Source organism: Anomaloglossus baeobatrachus, chromosome 7 (assembly GCF_048569485.1).
Source record: "Anomaloglossus baeobatrachus isolate aAnoBae1 chromosome 7, aAnoBae1.hap1, whole genome shotgun sequence".
In the NCBI taxonomy this organism is placed as follows: domain Eukaryota; kingdom Metazoa; phylum Chordata; class Amphibia; order Anura; family Aromobatidae; genus Anomaloglossus; species Anomaloglossus baeobatrachus.
Window position 1 is genome coordinate 68,739,916 of NC_134359.1, and position 16,464 is coordinate 68,756,379.

General features: G+C 36.4%; 1 protein-coding gene across 5 annotated transcripts in view; it reads right to left on the minus strand.

The window, feature by feature from the left end:
• Positions 1-16,464, minus strand: part of TTN (titin) — a 312,175-nt gene that overhangs the window by 191,351 nt on the left and 104,360 nt on the right. Inside the window, exons 52-80 of one of the 5 annotated variants that reach the window (XM_075317390.1) lie at positions 16,141-16,419; positions 15,775-16,053; positions 15,402-15,680; positions 15,007-15,294; positions 14,646-14,924; positions 14,269-14,550; positions 13,897-14,175; positions 13,528-13,806; positions 13,158-13,436; positions 12,781-13,068; positions 12,353-12,631; positions 11,799-12,080; positions 8,030-8,308; positions 7,664-7,945; positions 7,291-7,569; positions 6,910-7,197; positions 6,512-6,790; positions 6,145-6,423; positions 5,770-6,048; positions 5,394-5,681; positions 4,988-5,275; positions 4,304-4,585; positions 2,307-2,585; positions 1,926-2,207; positions 1,541-1,819; positions 1,169-1,456; positions 770-1,048; positions 401-679; positions 33-311 (exon numbers count right to left, since the gene is read on the minus strand). The exons of the other annotated variants lie outside the window; for them this stretch is intronic. Coding sequence (XP_075173505.1) covers positions 33-311; positions 401-679; positions 770-1,048; positions 1,169-1,456; positions 1,541-1,819; positions 1,926-2,207; positions 2,307-2,585; positions 4,304-4,585; positions 4,988-5,275; positions 5,394-5,681; positions 5,770-6,048; positions 6,145-6,423; positions 6,512-6,790; positions 6,910-7,197; positions 7,291-7,569; positions 7,664-7,945; positions 8,030-8,308; positions 11,799-12,080; positions 12,353-12,631; positions 12,781-13,068; positions 13,158-13,436; positions 13,528-13,806; positions 13,897-14,175; positions 14,269-14,550; positions 14,646-14,924; positions 15,007-15,294; positions 15,402-15,680; positions 15,775-16,053; positions 16,141-16,419 — 8,160 coding nt within the window. The remainder of the gene's footprint in view (positions 1-32; positions 312-400; positions 680-769; positions 1,049-1,168; positions 1,457-1,540; positions 1,820-1,925; positions 2,208-2,306; positions 2,586-4,303; positions 4,586-4,987; positions 5,276-5,393; positions 5,682-5,769; positions 6,049-6,144; positions 6,424-6,511; positions 6,791-6,909; positions 7,198-7,290; positions 7,570-7,663; positions 7,946-8,029; positions 8,309-11,798; positions 12,081-12,352; positions 12,632-12,780; positions 13,069-13,157; positions 13,437-13,527; positions 13,807-13,896; positions 14,176-14,268; positions 14,551-14,645; positions 14,925-15,006; positions 15,295-15,401; positions 15,681-15,774; positions 16,054-16,140; positions 16,420-16,464) is intronic. 5 annotated transcript variants of the gene reach the window in all.

Sequence of the window (16,464 nt, forward strand, 5' to 3'; positions counted from 1 at the left end):
AAGATAAGAAGTTTTAAGAAAGTTAATTTCACCTTGTACAGTGAAAAGAGCACTGGAAGAAGCAGATCCCACAACGTTTTCGGCTTTGCAGATATATTCACCACTGTCAGTCTTTTCTACCTTATTAAAAACTAATGTTGCAATATTGTTTTTCATCTGCATTTTGTAAGCAGGAGTTGACCTCAATTTTGTATCTCCCTTATACCAAGAAACTTTGATTTCTGGAGTTCCTCCAACTTGGCATTGCAAAGACGTAGATTCTCCAACAGCAACCTCCACTGGTTCCAAGGGCGAAATGAAATAAGGTAGTTCTAAAGAATAAACAATGGTTATAGTAACCATTAAAACAGAGTCAAGAAAGTCAGAAACGTGTTAAAATACTCAATGAGTAGATACAAACCTAAGACAGATAATAAGGCACTACATATATCCTTGCCAGCCTCGTTTTCCACTTGGCATATGTATTCTCCATCATCCTCCTGTGTGGCATTAAATATTTCAAGTAGGCAAGATTTTTCGGTGGTGGTTATGCTATATCTTTCAGATTGGCTTATATCTGCGCCATTCTTGCTCCATGTAGCCAAAATGATGGGTGACCCAACGTAAGTACATTCCAAAGTGATAGGTTTGCCTGATTCAACGGTGGAGTCATTAAGTTTCTTCACAAATGTAGCTGGTGCTATTAAGTAGTAGTAAAGAAAGGAAAAATTATGAATATGTGATGCTATTGTTGCTGTGTTCTGCTTGACAGATGTTATCTATAACTAACCTTTCACAAGGAGATGTGTTGTGCATGACTCTTTGCCTGCTTCATTGCTTATAAGACAAGTATAGTCTCCGCTCTGTAATGTGTCTACATTGTACAACTCCAAAGCCGCAAATGAATTTTGCAAAGAGATATTACAATTAGGTCCTGGTACCAACTCACTACTTCCTCTAAACCAGTGAACTTTAAATGGTGGTGTTCCTTTAATGACACTGGTAAAGGTCACACTAGAGCCGGGTATAACTTCTTGTGGTTCAGGTTTCCTCACAAAAGAAGGAGGTTCTAAAGATGTAACAATAAAATAATTATTATTGAGTTGGAGCTAAATGGACATGACAAGAAGACTATATTAAGACGGTGCAAGACACCTTCATTCTAATAAGAGCATTATATGTTACTGACCTTGAACAGTCAAAGAAGTGCTACATTCATCAGTTCCTGCCACATTAGAAGCCTCACATGTGTAGTTTCCAACATCTGTGGATGCTAGTGAGTTCACCACTAAAGTACAGACACTATCTGAAAAGATTATTTCATGTTTGCCACTACTAATAAGTTTGTTCTCATTTAGATACCAAGAGACAGAAATAGGAAGTGAGCCAGACACTTTACATTCCAAGGATGTTGAGGACCCCAGCACACCATAGGTATCCTTGAGTTTTCTGGTGAAAGATGGTGGAATAACACGATCTGTGGGAGGATAGTGTGATGATGAGTACAAGATACAGCGTATATATGATTCTAATGTTAGAACTAAGATATAATCAAACTAACCAAGAACATCAACTGAAACAGTACAGCTGCTTTCACCGACATCATTCATGACTTCAAATGTGTACGCGCCGCTGTCTGCCTTATCAGCAGAGGAAATCTTGAGAGTTGATCTTTTGTTAGAGAAACTAATTGAGTATTTGTGGTCATTGCGCAATTCTTTAGCATTTTTGTACCACTTTGTAATAAGTTCAGGTGACCCGGCAACTGTACATTCAAGAGAACAGACACCACCAGCTGTGACTCGCATTGGATCTGGCTTCTCTACAATTCTTGCAGGTTCTGAAACAAAATTACAAACTCTCAGAAGATCAAACTTAAAAAAAAAATGTAATCTTCCACAAGAATCTAAAGAAATAGGTAACAAATTATTCCCAATGTTACCAACCTATTAAAGAAAGAACCGCAGCACACTCTCGTGCTCCCACTTCATTGGTAGCTTGGCATGTGTATTTTCCTGCGCTTGAAGACTCTGTATTGGCAATTTGCAAAGTTGCAATATTATTTGCATAAAATATCTTGACATTTTCACTCTCTCTAACAATATCTCCTTTGTCCTTGAGCCAAGTAATAGAAATGGGCTGAGAACCCTCAGTCACAGCCTGCAACTCTGCTGCTTCTCCGATAAGACTTGAGGAATCGCTGAGTTTTTTCACAAAACGTGGTGGTTCTATTAAAGAAAACAATGCGTATGATTCAAAAATCATAATGGCTAAGAAAACATGTAGAGCACACTTTTAAGAATGGGTCAATTGCAGTCTTTACCAACCTTTGAACTTGATAGCACATGCACAGTTATCACTTCCGACTTCATTGACAGCTTTGCATTGATATTCCCCTATATCTGCTGTTTCAACATTAAGAACGTGGATGCTAGCATGAGTGTCTTTGTAGGTGACCTTGAACTTTTTACTGCTTCGAATTTGTCGCCGGTCTTTGAACCAGGCAACTTCAAATGGAGGGGTTCCCAAAAGTTCACACTCAAAGCTCACATCGACACCTTTTACAACCTCCACTGGAGTGGGTTTTTTAACAAAAATAGGGGGTTCTATAAATAAAAAAAGAAATAGTTTTCATAACATACTCAAATTATTCTCTCTTTAAGGTGGCAAACGTCTTGCATTACAAAAATGTTTAAGGTGGTATGGAGTATCTAGAAGAGTGGGTATATTTTTAACAAATTTTTGACAGAATGATTAATGTATAAAAATTATTTTCATCTGTAGGTTGAAAGATGCTTCAAATTATCACTATTTCTAAGCTTAGAAGCAAAATGATATTTGGAGTGAGATCTAACGTAAATTTCCATAGGAATGCTTGTTTCCAATTATTGGTCCCTGTAATCATAGCAGCAATCAATTGTTAAATGAGCAAAATGCTAATTTCTTCAATAATTAAAAAATGTATGGCAGCAAAAAATATTGTTATCAGTAGCACATCACCTCATGTATACAGGTGATCTGCTGCTGATAAATTGCTAGTGTATAAAGACTAAAGATGAACAGATCTGCCGAAATTTGAATTTTGCAAATCACATTGATTTTACAGGGAAGTGAATTTATTCTCTACAAATTTGATGCTTGTCATTTCAGAGCCTAATAAATGTAGAATGTATAAAAAACCTAAAAACATTAATACCTTACTGCTCTCTGTCCCACTGTCCCTGAATCCCACGGGCTAGTCCTTAACACATCTCTCCTTCTCGCATCGTGCGTATACTCTTCGACCTTCTTCACTCAAGGCTTTGGTTTCTGGCTCAACAAGACCTTTTACTTGACGTCACTGTACGCCATGACATCACTTGGAGAGTATGCGTCGTAAACTCCTGACATCATGACATTCCCCGTTGGAGCATGGAGAAGAGTGACGTCCAAGGCTTTGTCCAGCTGGATGACCTGACTTGGTGTGAACAAAGCCGAAAAGATTGTGTGCAAAGGGGAAAGGAGAAAAGAAGAGACGCCAAGGATGGCAGGACAGGTGAGCCGGAGTATTAATATTTTTTAACGTTTTGTCTAGCCCACTCTGGTTTTGCCAAATGGACGCCACAGCCAGCCTTCATTTTTTTATTTTGTTGGAGCAAATTGCTAAATATCTGTATTCTGGGAATCTAGGTTTTTGTTAAATTCGAGAAGAATTAACTTTCACTCAAACAAATTTCTCATTTCTAAAAGGACAGAACAATTGCATTGACAATTATTCTGCTGCCATCATTTTCATCAGCCTATATAAACAGGCCAGTAAATGAGCACCAAACGTCTTGTTTGTGGTTGATCAGTCAATGTTTAGTGACCTGAAATCAAACCAAAATAATAGGGCCTAAAAAGAAAAGTTTTGATTAGAGGTGATCTGGGTGCCCCATCAATCAAAACTTCTGACGTGTTTCTATGGTATGACAAAAGTTTTTGAAAATGAAGACACACTATGTTATGTATCAGTGTTCCAATACCCGGTAAGATGTGGTCCTACCCCCACAAAGGGGTGTGGGTGTTGCAGTTGAAATGATGACAATGGTATATGCATGCGTTTTGGCTATCTATAATTGGTCTAACTAATCTACGACAAAGAGAGTATAATTAAATTGGATATAATAGTTGAGAAAATTCTATATAAACTAAGTCTTAAAGAATGTATTATTAATTACTTCTGATTGATCCAAAAAGTAGTCAAATGCTATGGCACACTTTCTTCTTCTTTGCATTATGATTAACAAAGCTTTTAGAAATTAATAAGTAAACATCACAAAGAGGCTATTGATTAAAATTGCACCTTTTACTGTGATTGCGGTACTGCAGCTTGCACTGCCAGCTTCGTTATGAGCTTCACAGGTATAATCTCCACTGTCTTCATTGCTGAATTCAGCAATTTCCAGTATTGCTAAATTGTCAACAAAGGATAAGTTGTGCTGTTCACTTGGACGAAGTTCAGTGTCATTTTTGTACCAAACAACTCTGATCTCTGGAGATCCACTAATTTTGCATTCAAACTGAGCCGACCCACCAAGTTTCACGATTCGAGAAGGTTCTAGCTTCTTTACAAACTTTGGAGGTTCTAAGAAATTAAAAGAAGAAAGTAACCATCTGCTCAAACACATACATTAGAATGTGTAAGTTGAACTGGCTGTATAAGTATACTATGTGTTAAAATGTGAATATCTATGTGTGAGAAGAATATTGCATATTAATGATGCTGTTTCGCTCTCACCAACTAATGCTACCCTAGCTATATCCGCTCTCTAGCTGTATTTATTATTCTATGAAGAATGAACATAAGCTCTTACCATTTTGAATAAGATCTGAAAAGTAAAATATAAATACTCATACACTGGAAACAAACACACACCAGGCAAGCACAGAACGAAGAGTTTTTTGTCACAAAACGTTTGTGTATCATACCAAAAGATATTTAAGACCATTGTGTTTTAATAGTACATTTGGATAAGCAACAAAATACCTTTCACACTCAGTTCAGCTGAACAAGATTCTTTTCCAACATCATTGGCAGCTAGGCAAGCGTACACACCGGAATCTCCTTTGCCCACTTTTACAATTCGCAGGTGGGCTGTGTTACCAATGTAAGATATCTTATAATTTCCACCTGTTTTAATCTCTTTGTTATCTTTGGTCCATGTCACCTTAATTGGTTGTGTTCCAGAAATATGGCACTCAAAATCTGCACTTTCTCCAAGTGCAGCACCTACAGCTGCTGCTTTTTTATCAAAGAATGGTGCTTTCTTGGGTTCTACAAATTAAAATGAACAGCAAAACACTGGTTTTATTACCAACTACAAAGAATATGTATTCATCTATTGAGTTGAAGAAAGATCTGACCCACTTGACATTAGGACAAACACACAAACCTGAGATTGTAAGTTTAGCTGTAGAAGAAGCAGTGCCGACCAAATTTGTAGCTGTACAAGAATAAAGACCAGCATGATCTTTATCTGCTTCAAGAATACGAAGAGTAGCTACATTATTTGTAAATGACATTTGCACGCTATGATCCTCAATTAAGGGTACTCCATCCTTGTACCAAGAAATCTCAATGGGCTCAGAACCATTGATACGACAATCAAATTTCACCAGTTGTCCTAATGTTGCCTCCAGATCCTTCATTTTTCTGGCAAATGAAGGTGGAAGTTGACGGTCTGCAAAAGAATAAGTGCATCAACAACATCTATTTCCCCTTGTTCTAAAGAAGAATAAGAGAATGTGATGGATAAACAAGAAAATCACCTTGGACTGTAAGTACTGCTTTAGAAGAAACAGATCCTACGGAATTTTCTGCTTTGCAGATATATTCTGCAGTATCATTTTTATCCAATTTGCTGAAAGCTAATGTAGCAACATTGTTGGAAAAGTACACTTTACATCCTGGTGTTGATCGGAGTTTTGTATCCCCTTTGTACCATGATACAACAATTTCTGGAGTTCCTCCAACTTGACATTGCAAAGATGTTGAATCACCAACCGTTGCTTCAGTGTCTTCAATGTTGGTAATAAAGTAAGGGGGCTCTATCAAAAAAATATTACAACCATTTAAATCTCATCTTTATATGTTTAAGAAAAAAAAATGTTCAAATGCATGTTGAAAATGATTCTGCAACACACCTAGAATGGTCACTAAGGCTTGACAGGCATCCTGCCCAGCTTCATTTTCAACACGACAAGTGTACTCTCCATCATCCTCACTAGAGCAACTTAAGATTTCTAGGATACAAGATTTTTCTGTTGTAGTTAAGTTGCATCTCTCAGACTGTGCTACTTCAACGCCATTCCTTTCCCATGTTATATAAATGGGAGGTGAACCAGTATAAGTGCTCTCCAAACTAAAGGGTTTTCCAGTTTCTACGCTGTAGTCTTTTATTTTCTTTACAAAGACAGCAGGTTCTAATTTAAGAAGATAAGAAATTGTTAGCTAATAATCCAAAAATCACTAAAAGTAAAGAGTCCTGCTAAACAGTTTTGATAAAGTTACCTTTCACAAATAGATGGGTAGTGCATGAGTCTTTTCCTGCATCATTAGACACAACACAGGTGTAGTCCCCACTGTGGACTGGGTCAACCTCGTACAATTCCAAGATAGCAGCAGAATCTTTCAATTTCATAACACATGTAGTTTCAGGAACAAGTTCACTGCTTCCCTTAAACCAGTGTACATTAAATGGGGGTGTACCCCTTATAATGCTTGTGAAAGAGATATTCATGCCTGGTAGCGCATCCAGTGGCTCAGGCTTTGTCACAATGGTAGGTGGCTCTGAAGAAGAATTAGTAAAAAAAAGAAGTGACTGTGTTGTATACAGTACTTCATCATTCTAAAAAAATATTATTTTTTTAAGTAAAAAAGACTTCTTTATTATTTGCAAAACAACTTACCTTGCACCACCATAGTAGCACTACATTCATCTGTCCCGGCAATATTGGCAGCTACACAAGTATATCTACCAGCATCCGAGGACTCCAAGTTATGTATTTTTAAAACACAAAGATTATCTGTAAACTCGGACTCATATTTGTCACCACTGAAGATTTTGCTTCCATTATGAAGCCAAGTGATCGATATTGGCGGTGATCCAGTGATCTTACATTCCATAAGGACAGAAGAACTTAGTGCACAAGTTGTTTCCTTCAACTTTTTGGTGAAAGAAGGAGGTATAACTCGATCTATTCAATGAAAGGTAAAAGAAAGAGTTTATAAAGAACCTATTGAGCTTTGCTAAATCTTTGACTGCACATAAGAGTGAAATAAAGACTAACCCAGAACATCGACTGTTGTAGTGCAGGTGCTTTTGCCGACATTATTTTTCACTTCGAATGTATATTCTCCACTGTCACTTGTGTCTGCAGACATAATTTTAATGGATGCTACCTTATTTGAGAGATAGCTCTTATATTTTTCATTGCTGATCAGTTCTTTTCCATCCTTAAACCAGCTAGCTGAAAGTTCTGGTGTGCCTGCCACTATGCACTCAATGGTGCAGACATCTCCTGCTGTAACCCTTAATGGTTCAGGCTTTTCTACTATTGATGCAGGTTCTGAAATAAAACAAGAATCATTGTAGAGAGGCTTTATTTCTAACATATCTAGTTTAAATAACTTTTTATCTGATCTTTTTAAATTATTTGTTACCTAGAACGGATACGTTGACTATGCACTCCCTTGATCCAGCATCATTTTTGATCTGGCATATATATTTTCCAGCATTGACTGGTTCAGCCTTTCTAATCTGTAGGGTTGCTTGATTCTCAAAATGAGAAATCTTTATATTTTCACTCTCCCTGACAACCTCTTCTTTATCCTTCAACCAAAGAACTGAGATGGGCTGTGAGCCTTCGATTAATCCTTGTAATTCAAGAGGTTCACCAGTGATAACCGTAACACTTTCAACTTTCTTCACGAACCTTGGTGGCTCTGGATAAAGACAATGAGCAGATTTATTAAGAATAACAGTGGATAAGTAGCCAAATATTTGATCACCTGGTAAGTAAAATTTACCTTTAAGCTTTATATTACAAATGCAAGAGTCGTTTCCAACATCATTCGCTGCTTTGCAATGGTATTCCCCGATGTCTGAAGCTTCCACATTAAGAATGTGAACTGCTGCAAGGTGGTTTTTAGAAGTCACTTTATATTTTTTACTGCTTCTAATTTGTCGGCGATCTTTAAACCAAGTCACTTCGAAGGGTGGTGTTCCCAAGAGCTCACATTCAAGACTAACATCCACTCCTTTGAGGATTTCAGCTGGACTAGCTTTCTTGCTAAAGATTGGTGGCTCTATAATATGAGATGATGAATGTTATTACATTGTTTGGAAAATGTATTGAGTTAATAAAAAATTATAATGCCTATTAACTAGTTCAGAACAGGGTCATTTACCCATGTTCCTAGGTTTTTTCATATATATAGCTTAAAGAGCTGTAAAATTGTTTCTTGTTCAGATATTCTCCTAACATTTTCATCTTTATTTTTAATGATACATAGGACTTTTTATGACATTTTTTAAATTTATTTTCATATTCGCTTTTTTATTCGCTTTTTTTTTGCAATATTGGTGGGAAAATAAAGGAATTACATGTCTGTTTTACAATTGTTATAGTTTTTATTAAATGATCACAAAGGACCAATAAAATATATTTAAGATTTGCTCCCCATTCTGTAACAATTTTTTACACCCCCAATTTTGATACCCAGCCAAGATAAAGCTTGACAGCTGGGGGCTGGTATTCTCAGATATATATATATATATATATATATATATATATATGTACAGGGTGGGCCATTAGTATGGATACACCCTACCTTTTGTGGCATAGTAGTACATGGGAGGTGCAAAACATTTGAGGCCAGGTGATGCCCATGGCGGCCATCTGCAAAGACACCATTTTGAATTCAACTTTACTATTTTTATATCAGGGAGTACGCATACTTATGGCCCATCCAGGTGTGTCCATACTTATGGCCCACCCTGTATATATATATATATATATATATATATATATATATATATATACTATATACTTATTTAATATTCATTTATTGTGTCCATAGCCCCAAAAGATCATAAAACACCTTAAGAGAGCAGGGGGTATTTCAACATTTATTTGTTTATCTGACTCCCTCTGTAACTTGGGCTGGTATATTAGCCCCAAACCCAGTGGAAGCCCATCCTCCCAGTTGTGTAGGTGAGCTGAATCGGTGTCCTAAGATCTAGCACCTCCTGCTCCCTTCTTGGATCCGTCAATCATATGACTGCTGGGTTAGGGAAAGGAAATGCCATTAGTGCTTTCTATCATTGCACTGTTTAGCACTATGTATACTGCTAACTGTGTCTTGTCTATAAGGAACATGGCTAAGTCTGAGAGGCAGCTCCCCACTCTCGTAGCTGTATGGTAATGTGCAGCTGCTCGACTTGCAGTGACATTTTAGAACACCACTGCAGATTACAATGTGGACCACCCGGATAATTAAAGTTTATGGGTGGTCCAAAAATAGTAGGTTGAATACCTTTGGGGGCATTTTTTTTTATCAAAATGCTTGTATGTTGGGCTAAAACCCATTTTTGCAATTGAGTTTTACTACAAATTTTGCACTGATTGTTTTATATAGGCTCTTTATAGCCCAGTACATTCAACTTTAATGTGGTTTTTCATCATAAATCAATATATAGAGCACGACACTTCTGACTATGTCAGGGTGCACTGGTAGGATCCAAACTCGTAATATAGTATCAATAGAATCAATATGAGTGCCTGGTTCTATTGATACCCCACAGCACACAATTTATCAGCTGCTTATCGTCTTTTTGTCAGTGAACATTACTATGATATTAGTGGATTGAAACTAATTGCCGTGGAAAAATGATCAAATCTAAAAGTGATGGGGGTCACTACTATTTAATGCATTTACATCAGGCTGTTTTGGAGCTCAAATTAGACACTGAGCCACCTGCCAGGATGGATATTAAAATTGATTTAATTTATGAATATTAGAATGAACACAATATATCCTTTTTACTCAAAATGCAGCAATGACATAAATGCATTTTTTTGCTAACATAATTTATTGATTTATTTACATACTCATTACTTTTACATTTTGTACGTCTGTAAAGTTTGTTGGCTGTATTTCATTGAAGGGATTAGTGTGATTTAAATAAATATTTGATTGTTCTATTCACATAACGTCCACTTGTAACTATTAATCAGACTCTGCTACTTTTATTCATTGCTTTGACAAAGAACTTTAAGGATCAAATGCATTTAGCCAGTCTCCTGGATTCCTTCACCTTTTCAACATGGTTTTAATCATGTAAAATAAAATTTTATTTTTTTAGATTTTTCTTTTGACGTTTTTATGGATAATTATGCTATTTTTATGAGATATTGCAGTCTCAGTGTATCCTATGTGGTTTATACTGTACAGCACTCTCAGTGTATCCTATGCGCTGTATATACAGCAGTTTCAGGGTACCCTGTGTGATGTATATAAAGCAGTCTCAGATTATCCGATGTATATCAGTCTCAGTGTATCCTATTTGATGTATATATAGCAGTCTCAGTATATCCTATGTGATGTATACACAGCAGACTTAGTGTGTCCTATGTGATGCACACAGCAGTCTCAGTGTATCCTAAGTGATTCCTACATCAGTCTCATTTTCTCCTATGTGATTATATACTGCTGTCTCAGTGTATACTTTGAGATGTATATACAGCAGTCTCAGTGTATACTTCGTGATGTCCAAAGCAGTCTCAGTGTATCATTTTTTAGTTAAAAGAAAAAGGTTTTGGTACCATGTTAGCCAGTGGAAAAATGACTGATTGCTCTCAGTGAGAGAAACAAAATTAAAATTTTGTAGTTGTGATACCTTTTAATGGCTAACTAAAATAAAAATAAAATATGATGTTATAAAGCAAGCTTTTGAGACATCTCAGGTCTCTTCCTCAGGCATGGTATGAGAAAATATCTGAAGAAACACAAATATATATGGCTCTGCCCTGTTTGTGTATATATTTGTGTTTCTTCAGATATTTTGTCATACTATGCCTGAGGAAGAGACCTGAGATGTCTCGAAAGCTTGCTTTATAACATCATATTTTATTTTTATTTTAGTTAGCCATTAAAAGGTATCACAACTACAAAATTTTAATTTTGTTTCTCTCACTGAGCGCAATCAGTCAGTGTATCCTTTGTGATGTACAATGCAGTCTAAGTGTATCCTACATGATGTATACATCGATCTTATTGTATCCAATGTGATCTATATGGCAGTCTTACAACATCTTATGTGATGTATATACCGTAGTCTCCTTGTATCCTTTACGATTCATACAGCAGCGTGTCAGTGTATTTTATATGATGTATACAGCAGTATTTTAGTATCTTGTGTTATATATACACAGCAGAGTATCAGTGTATCCTACATGATGCATATGGCAGTCTCAGTGCATCCAATCTGATGTATACAGCAGTCTCAGCATATCCTGTGTGATGTATACAGCAGTTTCAGTGCATTCTGTGTGTGTGATGTAAATAGCAGTCTCAGTGTGTCTTATGTGATGTGGAAATGAGGGGAGCAGGACAAACCATTTAAGAAGTTTTAACCTATGGCTAGCTTAAGATGTGTATATCTAATAGGATACTTTGATGGGAAAAGATTTTTAGTATGTAGCAGTCTCTAAATATAGCGTAAAGCAGTCTTTTACTCAATATTAATAAGTCTTCTAAGTTTACTTGAAAACATACAATTAAAATAACTTCTAACCTTTAACTACAATCTTGATACTGGAACTAGCACTGCCCGCATCATTATTTGCTTCACAGGTGTAGTCTCCACTGTCTTCAATGCTGAGGTTGTTAATTTCAAGAACTGGTATATAATCAATAAAAGACATGCTGTACTTCTCGTTTGCCTTAATTTCACTGTCATTTTTATACCAAGTGATTTTGATTTCTGGAGATCCACTGATCTTGCACTCACAACGGACAGAATCACCCTGTTTGATAACTTTGGTTGTTTCTAACTTCTTGATAAACTTTGGAGGTTCTATAATTCCAAAGCAAAAAAAGATAAGTTAGAATAAGACAATTATTATGCTTGCATTCTCATCTTGAAAAAGAGATTAAAAGATGTGGTTGTAATGGCGCCTACTTAGTTAGAAACTAGAAAGTCAAGAGAGGTTTGCATGCCTTAAGTCTAATCTGATCTTAAAGAAGCCATACTTATATAGATTAAACTAAGAAACTCAAGGATAGTATTTTTTTTCAACATGAATAAAGACAGACACAAAAAAGACAGACTCAAGCAAATCTTCGCACCTGTTACATGCAACATTGTGCTACAAGTGTCACTACCAACATCATTGGTAACTTGGCAAGTATAACGTCCACTGCTGGAACCATCCACTGTAAATAGATTCAAGAAACCCACTGAACCCTCCATTCCAAGAAAACATTTTGCTCCAGAAAAGAGTTCCACCTCTTCTTTGAACCATTTAATGGAGAATGGTGGTGTGCCTTTGACTTCAACCTTAAAATCCACCAAAGAGTCTGGTATTGCTTTTAGGCTTTCTGGTTTTTCAGTGAAGCTTGGAGGTTCTATGACGTTGAAGAAAGAGTGTTTTAAAATCTTTTGAAAGAAGAGTAAACTACATTTTTTATTTAATAAGATTTTTTTTAAGAAGATTATCATGATATTAAAAGAGGGATAGAATGTTAAAGAAGAAAATAAAGAAATATTATCAAACCTTTGACAGTAAGGATGGCGCTGCACTCAGCGCTTCCTGCCACGTTTACTACTTTGCATTTGTAATTGCCATTGTCAGATACTTCTAGATCTGGGACTGTCAAAGACACATTGTTTTCATGGCAGACAAGCCTGTGTTTTGAACTGTGCAAGATTTCACTTCCATCCTTAAACCACTGTGCACTTATGGGTAGTGAACCAGAAACCTTGCATTCCATTAGAATGGAGGATCCAAGAACCTTATCCATTTTTGTTAATTTTTTTGTAAAAGATGGTGGAATAGCTTGATCTGTGTAACAAACAAAATTAGACCTAGTTACTCCTGATGTTCTAGGTTTATTTTTTTAAAGGAATTATGGGCTATGCAACAATACCAACCTAAAACGGTCAAAAAAGCGGTACAGCTGCTGCTGCCAAAATCGTTTTCAACTTTAAATGTGTACTCGCCACTATCTTCTTTGCTCACAGACTGAATTCTCAAGCTTGAAACATTGGCCTCAAAACTTAAATTGTAATATCTGCTTGGCATAAGTTGTCTACCATTTTTATACCACTTCACAAGAAGCTCTGGAGTTCCAGCAACGGTACAATCCAAAGTCACAGGGTCTCTTTCGGTTACATTGACTGATTTTGGTCTCTCAATTATCTGAGCTGGTTCTGTGATACAAATGAAATTCATATTAATTAAAAAATGAAGCTGAACATCTGGCCTTATCGAAAAGTATCTAAAAATTCACATACTACCAACCTTGAGCTATTAAGGAAGCAAAACATTTCTCTGTTCCTGACTCATTGGAAGCCTGGCAGGTATATCTTCCAGTATGGTTAGCATCAACTGTCCTTATATAAAGTGTAGCAATATTGTTCTCAAAAGTAATTTGGTTGTTGTCATCTTCCTCAATAATTTTATCTCCTTTAATCCAAGATACTGTTATAGGATCAGAGCCTGCAATTGCACACTGGAAGACTGCAGAGCTTCCAAGTATTGTGGTGGAGTTTTCTATCTTCTGGACAAAGCTAGGAGGTTCTATGTGAGACAAAGGTATTAAAATTAAAGTTGATTTTGCCTTTTTGGAATGGAATGATAATAAAAATGTACTGCTTTACTATAACTAACCTTTTAAATGGACAGAGGCACCGCAATAGCAGCCTCCAGCTTCATTTGATACTGTACATTGGTATTCGCCAGCATCTGAAAAATCACACTTAAAAATGTGGAGTTCAAATACTGATTCTTTTTGAACGAGCGAGTATTTTTTACCACTACGAATCTCCTTTTTGTTCTTTGAGTATGTTACATCAAAGGGTGGTGTGCCCATTACTTCACAGAAGAGCTTCAAGTCTGAACCCTTCACAACTTCAACTGGCTCAAATACGGTTTTAAAAGTAGGGGCTTCTATAATTAGAAAACAAATGTGGAATAATAGATTTAATTTCACATCAATCATTTAAAACTAATGAAATTAACTAAATGGGCCAAACAACTAACCTTTCACTTTAACATCAATGCTGCAGCTCTCACTACCTGCCTCATTGGTAGCCTCACAAACATATATACCAGAGTCCTCAACAGTAGAATTCTCAATATCAAGTGTTGATATTCCATCTACAAATGAAATGCCATATTTGCTGTTTGTTGTAATGTCATTTCCATCTAAGTACCAGGTGACTTTGATTTCGGGTGTGCCTGCTATCTGGCACTGAAATGTTGTTGACTCGCTTTTCCTTAACATCGAAAATGGACCGGGTTTCTTAACAAACCGTGGAGGCTCTATATATGGATAAAAATTTTAGATGTTGAAATATATTTATGTCTATAATTCAAAATAGGGATAAAGATACAGTTAAAAAGCAAAGAAGGCAAACCTTTCACAAAGAGAGTTGCTTTGCAAGTTGCTGTTCCAACATCATTGCTAACTTGAATTGTGTAACTTCCAGAATCAGCAACCTTGGCTGACACCAGCTCAAGGATGCTGGAGGACTCATCCTTCCAAACTGAACGATTGGCCCCTGAAAGAAGTTCCTTGCTTTCCTTAAACCACTTTATCACCATGGGAGTTGTGCCACTCATGACAGCTTTAAACTGAACTCTAGAGCCAGGAAGAATGTCTTGAGACAGAGGTTTTTCAAGAAAATATGGAGGTTCTAAAATAGGCAAAAAAATTGAATTTAGAAAAATCTAGATGTAGGCTCTATTTTTTTTTTTTAAAGTTATATAAATGCAAACCTTTAACGGTTAAATATCCACTGCAATGGTTCTTTCCTGCTTTGTTGGTGGCAGCACACGTATAGTTTCCACTGTCTGAACCTTCCAGTTCATTTATTTCCATAAAGGCAATGTTGTCATGGAAAGAATATTTGTGCTTTCCACTGGGTAGAATCTCCTTGTCATCCTTTAACCATTTAACAGTTATAGGATGGGAGCCAGAAACTATGCATTCAAGATTGACGAAAGACCCTTTGACACTGTCCTTTTTCTTCAGCTTCTTTGTAAATGATGGTGGTATTATCAGATCTAATTAACATATAAAAAATGTCTGTATTAACTGAGATGAAAATACATAAGTGGCTTAAACATTTTTAAAAGGATTTGCTAGAAAAAGAGTATTAAGCTATACTAACCTAAGACATTGACAGATGCAGTGCAAGTGCTTTTGCCAACATCATTTTGGACCTCAAATGTATATTCTCCACTATCGTTTTTGTCTGTTGAAGTAATTTTTAGAACTGAAACGTTTTCAGTAAAAGTGATCTTATATTTCTGGCCAAATTTTAATTCTTTTCCATCTTTGAACCATTTGGCTGTGATTTCTTTGGTTCCTGAAAATTTACATTGCAAGGTCGCTGGATCACCTTCAGTGACATCTACAGAGACAGCTTTGTCAATGATTGTGGCAAGTTCTGTTATGGGTGGGGAAGAAGAAAAATGTTTATTTGTAAAAAGCTTATGTAAACTAATCTAAACTTGGTAAACTGCAAAACATGAGGAACTAACCTTTCACGGCTAATACGGCAGAGCACCTCTGAACACCTGCATCATTTTTAGCCTCACAAGTATATTTGCCACCAAAATTGCTTTTAATAGAGGTTATGTGCAAGGTGGCTACATTATTTTTAAATATTGCCTTTATGTTTTCATCTTCCATGACTTCATCATTGTCTTTCCACCATGAAATGCTAATGGGCTGGGAGCCTTTGACAGAACACTGAAAGGCAACCATTCCTCCAATAAGAGAACTAAGATTTTCAATTTTTCTTGAAAATGTTGGAGGCTCTGCAGAAAACAAAAGTATAACTGTAAACGGTATGTCTACAACTGAACAGTGTTTTTACTACTTGATGATCTTTCAGGCCTACTAACCTTTCAGGTTCACAAGAGAACTACATACACAGCTTCCTACGTCATTGAACACCCTGCACTGATATTCTCCAACATCTGTAGAGTCAAATCTTAGAATGTTGAGACTTAGCAAAGTATCCTGAAAAAAGGTCTTGTACTTTCTGCCACTGCGAATTGGTTTGTTGTCTTTGAACCATGATACTTCAAAGGGTGCTGAACCTGTAATCGCCCCTTCCAAAGATACGTCTGCATCTCTCATGACTTCGGTAGTTTGGAAGTCCTTGACAAATGATGGGGGTTCTGTTATATGAACAAAAATGTTCCTTTGATTAATATGATGTTAAA